Source organism: Perca fluviatilis, chromosome 20, assembly GCF_010015445.1.
Source record: "Perca fluviatilis chromosome 20, GENO_Pfluv_1.0, whole genome shotgun sequence".
Classification (NCBI taxonomy): Eukaryota; Metazoa; Chordata; class Actinopteri; order Perciformes; family Percidae; genus Perca; species Perca fluviatilis.
Window position 1 is genome coordinate 24,661,759 of NC_053131.1, and position 7,137 is coordinate 24,668,895.

A 7,137-nucleotide genomic window follows, 5' to 3' on the forward strand; every position below is an offset into this window, starting at 1 on the left:
TTTCTGCTTAAATTGTGGTGCTGCTGTGTGAGGGTTAGCAGGTGTATAGCCTCATTGTGGTTATTATCAGTGAACTGCAGCAGCACTGTGAGTCTGCATCAGATTAACGCCTCGTTGACGCAAAAGCTCTCCATCTCGGTTTCTCTTTCTTTCTCTAAGACCGGACTAACTGTCTGACTATTAGCTTTTTTCTTGTGCTCAATACTGAATTGGACGCCATGAGAACGACAGCTGCTCTGTCTGTTCTCTTTGTGACTTGGTGTGTTTGTCATATATTATATGTGTGTGTGCGTGTGCGTGTGCGTGTGTGTCTGAGCTTGAGCGGAGGATTGAGGTTTCTGAGGTGAGGCATCCTCTCGCTTCTCACGCGAAGTGCATCTGATGTTGCACATCACATGCTTACATGTGTTCTCTGTCTGCACTGTGAGATTGGCTGAAATGTATAAGAGTTACCAATGTAACACCTTACAGTACAGACTAATAGTGTGTGATAGTGCTGGTGTCTTTTTTAAAATCACAAATGATGCCACGGCTAAAGAAAAATACGTTAAAACTCTAAATCATTGTATTTGAATGAGGAATTGTTTTTGTTTTTTTTATGAACTTTAATCAGTATTTCCTGAGATGTTGCTTACAACAGTAATTTCCTGACTTCTGAAGAGATGAATACAATATTTCCATAAGCTTCATGCGCTGTATTAAAGTCAGAGCTCGGGAAGCCAGACATTTAACAGTCTCCTTCATTTTCAACAACCGTTCCTCTTAATTTCAGTTTGATTTTAGTCTAAAAAAGAGAACTTGCCAAATTGCTCTGCCTGTGTAATGCAAGTTGTTAAACTAACCACTGGGGTATTTAGCTTACATGAGGTAGTCCCGATTTGAAATGCTTTCAGATTGAACCGACGTATTTAGTGACTCTTGGCCTTTGTTCTCTCGCAGTTCGGTTTCAGTCTCCTGACAGAACGAATTGTAAAAGGATATTGCATATTCGCTAATGATTTCCAATGGATGATTGCAGCTTTAAATGCTTGTCTCTTTTTCCCCTCTTGACCTACTGTCTCACATCGCGTCTCGCTGCTCCAAATCAGGCACATTATGTTAGAAGTTTAAACCGCTCAAAAGCCTGATAGACTGCATAAATGAAACCATGAAGTCGGCGACATGCAGATCTGTAAACCGTGAGGAGATAAAGGGATGCAGATCCAGCGGTTATAGACAAGAAAAAGGGGGGGAAAGGCCTGAGCCTTGTCAGGCGGAAACTATAAATGCCTGGGTGTCTGTAGAAGCTGTGAGAACACTGCAACATCATCCCCTATCACTGCGGTTCCACTGTGGATATCGGAGGATTGTTCTCATGTGAGGCACAGATGTGTGTGTCTGTGTGTGTGTGTGTCTGTGTGTGTGTGTGTGTGTGTGTGTGTGTGTGTTTAAGGTTCCAGAGATTTTAAGATATACTCTGCAAACAATTAGGAGCTGGTAGTGCTTCTCCTGTGGCTGTCTCTAATTAACACTGCAACAAGGCCTTAATTGGGAAGGAGATTTAGTTTTTTTTCTGCTGCCTTTTGGTGTCTGTCTCAGTGGTTGTGTGATGAACAGTGGGAACAAATAAGTCCCCTGGCCGCCATCAGATTAACAATGTCAAGACTGACTACTTTGTGTTTGTGTTTTTCGTCGCTTACAGGAATACATTTGACAAGTATTCTCGTTAAAAATCAGGTGAAAGTTTCAACCTTCTACCTCACTATTTGCAAGTAAAAGCTGTCTGATTGGAATTGCCATGGCAACAAATGGCTTCTTCATTTAGGCTGGCGTTTAGCGTCGCCAAGTATAGTGCACTCACCTCACCACATAGACCAAAAGTACCTCCTGGAAGTAAAGCAGAGTGAGAGAGCCTAATATGTTTTTTTCTTTGCTCTTTTATTGTATTGCCGTGTTCCAGTAAAGGGCCCAGTCACATGGAGCCTCTGAGCTCGTATTCTCACAGAGAGAGCGCCGAGTCTCACTTCATAATGAATGTCTGTGGTGAGAATCCCATTATGGCGCTACTCCATCAAGCCTACAGAAAACACAGGAGCGCAGAGGCAAAGGCATTTAAGGGCCATATCATTCAACTAGATGAGGGCTGCCGTGCAAATCAGATCCTCCCTCAGCACACGTCTGAGTGTGTGTGGACAGGGAGATGAATGCATTCACACACTACATGAAGCACCCACCTCACATTTCAACATGTCAGTGCTTTTATGTCAAAAGAAGCAAGTTGTCAAACTGACAAAGCTACACATTCAAAACAACTGGACGGAGGGTGGGATGCTGGTGGGAGGGAGGTGGGTGAATGGAGTGGAGAGGAGGGGGAGGTAGAGAGAGGGGAGGATCAGCACTCACCTCTGAGTAGACTGCTGCTGTAGTTGGAGAAGGAGTCAAAGATGCTGTTTGATGCCATGACAGGGAAGCCAGAACAGTGAGGAGCCCGCTCTGCAGTCGATCTCCACTGACCTTGGAGAAGAAAAAACACAGAAATGAAGTATGAGAGTAAGAGAGAAGAGAGGGAAGGAAGGAGAGCGGAAAGGACAAAACTCCTGGAGCTCGGAGCCCATTTGCAACCAAGAATCTAGGGTTTGTGACTACCGCAGGAATCCTAAGCCACAAGCCTGCAGAGAGAGCAGCAGCATGTGTTAGCAGCAGCACCAGGAGACGTTGGAGAGAGAAGTGGAGAAAAGAGGGTCACAGGGAGAAAAGAAAAGAAGAAACTGAGAGAGAAGGCAGTTGAATAAGAGAGAGAAGCAGTTCAAACACAGGCAACAGCAGCATTTGTGTCTCCAGGTGTCGAGGTGGACTCACCAGGGCTGGAGATGAAAGGGGGCCCACCTAATGGAACCTGGGTGGCGTGGAGGGCTGGGCTTGTGGTCCTCTGTCACACAGTGGGCTGAAGGTGTGAGGTTAGCGAGCTAGCTTGATAGCGTGGTCTGTATTTCTCTTTCTCTTCCACGATGGTGGTGGCCTGACTGGAGCGTCAATGCTAGTAAAAGGCTAAAAGCCACAGTCTATCTGCATCCTCCTCGCCATCCTCCACACAGAGGCACACACACACTCCCCTCCGTGAGTGGTGGAGCCCACGTCACATGTCACGTGTGGTCACCGGGCCTCTCCCTCCCACCCTCTCACCCTACTTCCCCTCCCTCCTTCTCTCCCTCCCTTCTACTCCTATCGTCTTTGCTTTTTCTCTGGTTTCTCTGCATCAGTTTTTTACTTTCCATGCTTCTCCTTCTTTGATTTGCCGTAGGAAACACGCTGGAGAGGCATTAAAATGTATTTAGCCAAACACACCCCCAAAAAAGAGAAGAAGACAGGAGCGAATCAGATGAAGAGAAAATGAGAGATAGCTGTGGCTTTAGTCGCTGCTGAGAGGCAGGAACGTGTCAGTCTAACTGCTGAACAACACTGAGCATGTTGTTCTTGACTGTATATGTATGTCCTGTGCTAGTTTTATGTTTGTCTGACTCACACAGCACATCTGTGTTTGTAAGAACTGGTGGTTTTGGGCCTGCAAAACCTCCACCCTCCCTTACCACTCGATAGTATCATAATCTTAGCCTCATTAGGAGCGGCACTGCTATTTGCTCGACTCTCCTTTTTCAATATATATGTCAGTATTTGTGGCCTAGCGTTGGTCTCTTCACACCTATGAAAGTGCAAAAGGATTTAACCTGATTGTGGTTTTCACACTTATCCATTTTCTAGGTTTTATTTCTTTGCTCGTACAGTATCTGCCTGAGATGCGATTTCATACCACTACTGCTTTTCTTTTTCTATACTTTTTCTGCTATTTATTTGAAAGTTTCTTCTGCAGTTGTGAGAAAAACAGGAAACTATTCATATTGCTTCAGACTCATACAGAAATGAACTAACGAGCAGAGTGATAAATGTGCAGACAGGAAGACTAACTGTGTGGTACTGTTAATCTGACAATCAGTCCTACAGTACTACAGCATATTTGTGTGTTTCTGTCTGTTTGAGTGTGTGTGTGTGTGTGTGTGTGTGTGTGTGTGTGTGTGTGTGTGTGTGTGTGTGTGTGTGTGTGTGTGTGTGTGTGTGTGTGTGTGTGTGTGTGAGTGCACAAATCACTGGCATTTGCAAACCTGTGGTATCCACACTTCCTCTCTCCTTTCTCCTGTCTCTCAGTGACACACTGACCATGTCTGGCCACGGGACAACAGACCCAAACCACTGTCTGGTCACTCATATGACCCAATTGCTTTCTCTGCAACCTCTGTGTGTGTGTGTGTGTGTGTGTGTTACTGCTTCATTCTGCTTTGTGTATGGATGTCAGCCCACGTTGTCCTTTGCTAATTGCTGGACAAAACTGCTGCATGGACCACAGCATGTGTTTCTATGTGTATATACAGTACCATGTTCTGAGTGTGTGTGTGTGTGTGTGTGTGTGTGTGTGTGTGTGTGTGTGTGTGTGTGTGTGTGTGTGTGTGTGTGTGTGTGTGTGTGTGTGTGTGTGTGTGTGTGTGTGTGTGTGTGTGTGAGAGAGAGAGCTTGCCGCTCTTCCTGGTAGCCCGCACTGCCCTGTAAATGAGCAGTTGCCGTTGAGTTAGGCGGCAGCGCGGGCTAAATGACACGGCGTGTCGGCAAGTGTGGCCGAACGCTGAGGCCACAGCCGCGGCCCCAGGGCTTTTATCAGTCCGTCCAAGCGGCCACTACAGGCCTCTGACTTAACCTCACACACAGCGAGGTTTCCTCTTCTAACACCTCTGCTACCTCCCAACATGGCCTCGGCCTTGGCCTGCCAGCCCAGGGACAGATTACAGCTGTGGGACTCTGCTGAACAAGAGGTACTGCTGTCAAACACTGCTCTCTGTAAGGCCACGGACATGAGTGCTGCTTTTGTTCTGAATCATATTTAATATTCTTCATCTTAAAAAAGAATTTGATTAGTTAGAAAGAGGGTCTCAGCTGGGTTCTGGTCTCATCTGTGTTTGTTTAGAAAATGGGATGCTCGAGAGTGCAGGTTTCACAGCACAAGGGCTTGTGGTTGTTTCAGTTTATAATCATTTTATGTGCATGTATTTATGCAAGTGTGACTGTTGCTGGTAATAATTCATGTTGTTCTGTTGATTTAATTATAAGTGTGTAGCATATTTTTCTGCTCACTATTTTCACAAGGGGAGACTGTTTCAGATTATTGACAATTTCCTTATTTTTGTCCATTTGTGGTAAGAGACGTTGCATCTGGATTTTCGATGAGGAATAGAGAAAAACTAAACAAATACAGGACCTTCTCACAGCATTGGGAAAGAAGGAGAATTGGCTCTATTGTAGTGTAGTCCAAACTTGACATTTGAAGAAAGCACTACAGTCAAGGCCTTTTTTCTTCGTCTCTCCGCTCAGATATTTTCTTCTTTGTCTAGGTAAACATCTGCTTCATGTTTTGAAATGTATCTCATGGCTTTGCACTGCCCATGACTGTGTGGAAAATAGTCTGAAGATCATTGTGGCCGTATTTCACTCAATTCTTTTCCCTTGCCCAGGCCTTGTTTATCAAGCCCCTGTATTTAAGCTTAATATAACTCCTGTTTTGCTGAGAAAACTGTGGTGGTTTAATCACTGTCAGTGGTCCTACGCCTCTCGGGTGTGGCTCGCGAGGCAAAAAGGACCCAGTGCGGTCGTGCGTCCAGCTGCAAAGGGGCTTATTTTGTGGTCTAAAAATTGCAGGCTTCCCCATATGTTCCCTATAAACGTGGAATGCAGCGTGGGACTTGAGGAGGCTTTTATAATGAAGTGGCCGTCATTGCATCAAACACCATGGTCCTGCCTCTGGGATAGGCCATGGGAGCCCATTTTTTGAGCTGTGTACCCAGGTCCAATGTCCTACCTGCTCACTCACACCTCGTACTGCCCATGTTATTCTAATTATATTAATCTGCTCAATTCACTGACTGATGTTCCTGTCCACTTTCAGTACACCATACCCATAGTCTATTCTTGTTAATTATAACATTGCATGGATTTGATTGATAAACCGATTGAAAGAGAGTCCCTATTGGCTTTACATGAAAGTTTTACATATAAATCCTATTGACACAAGACACAATTTCTTCTGGAATATCTTCAACTAATTTTCAGTATTTTTAGAAGTGTCTGCACTCTCAAAGAGGAAGTTGGCATAAGACAGTGTAAGAAGCAAAAATATAAAACATGTAAAAATGCCTAACTTGTCACATTTTAAATAAACTGTTGTCAAATCACATCAGCAGCCATACAGTTATTCCAAAGAGATTTAAGTTTTTAGAAAGTAACACCGTTACCGACTCAGCATTGATCTGTGTGTCTACATGTGTGTGTCCATGTTGTTGTTGTCATTGTAAGCGAGGCACTCCCAGATGCAGTGGTTTTAGCGTGCAGTATCACGGTTGGAAATGATCACCGGGCCCATTATTTATTTATTGGCTCCAGGCAGCAGACATGGAGACTTGACTGTGGTAACTACACAGAGAGGAGGGGAGTGGGAGCGCCGTGTCGCCATGCTCGGTTCGGTGGAGCGCTACATGTATGCAGTAACCTGTGGCGGGACCAAGACAACTGTAAGGCTATGATGGGTATGTGTCAGTAGGAGAGGAGTGTCACTACAACATGGAGAAAGATGACAAGGAGCATTGATCAAAGATGAGCGGTGTAAGGACAGATAAGGTTTAATATCATAATTAAGTCCTAGACATTGTGATAGTTGCCGGGTGAGGGGCGTAGCTTAGCTGTATTCCTTCTGTGCAATGTTGCACCTCTGGCACCCGCAAGATGCATTACCATGTTTACAGGTAGTAAACCCTTCATCCTACCCCCTCACCCAAGCTCTTCCTGTTATTCAGAAACTGTGGCAACGCAAAGACCGAGCATCCAGCTTCCTTTACACCAGTCCGATTCAAAATCTTCACAACCAGTGGCAAAGAGTTCTTTAGGCTCACTTGACAATTCATGGGTGTCAAGTAGTTCCTCCTGTGTACCTTTAGAAACACAGTGCAATATAAATAGATAAGTCACATCACATCAGGCTTCAATCATAATGTTTTCAATATTTAAATTAAGGTATTTAAAGAGGAACAAGTGAAGTTATGTAATCTGGGCTTTTTAGAATTT

General features: G+C 44.7%; 1 protein-coding gene across 2 annotated transcripts in view; it reads right to left on the reverse strand.

Annotated features, from left to right (window-relative positions):
• Positions 1-3,012, reverse strand: part of runx3 (RUNX family transcription factor 3) — a 48,853-nt gene extending 45,841 nt beyond the window's left edge. The window contains exons 1-2 of one of the 2 annotated variants that reach the window (XM_039786280.1): positions 2,839-3,012; positions 2,383-2,493 (exon numbers count right to left, since the gene is read on the reverse strand). In XM_039786280.1, coding sequence (XP_039642214.1) covers positions 2,383-2,440 — 58 coding nt within the window. In that variant the 5' untranslated portion in view covers positions 2,441-2,493; positions 2,839-3,012. The remainder of the gene's footprint in view (positions 1-2,382; positions 2,494-2,838) is intronic. The other variant, XM_039786277.1, reaches the window with a different exon arrangement.
• Positions 3,013-7,137: the final 4,125 nt, after the last annotated feature.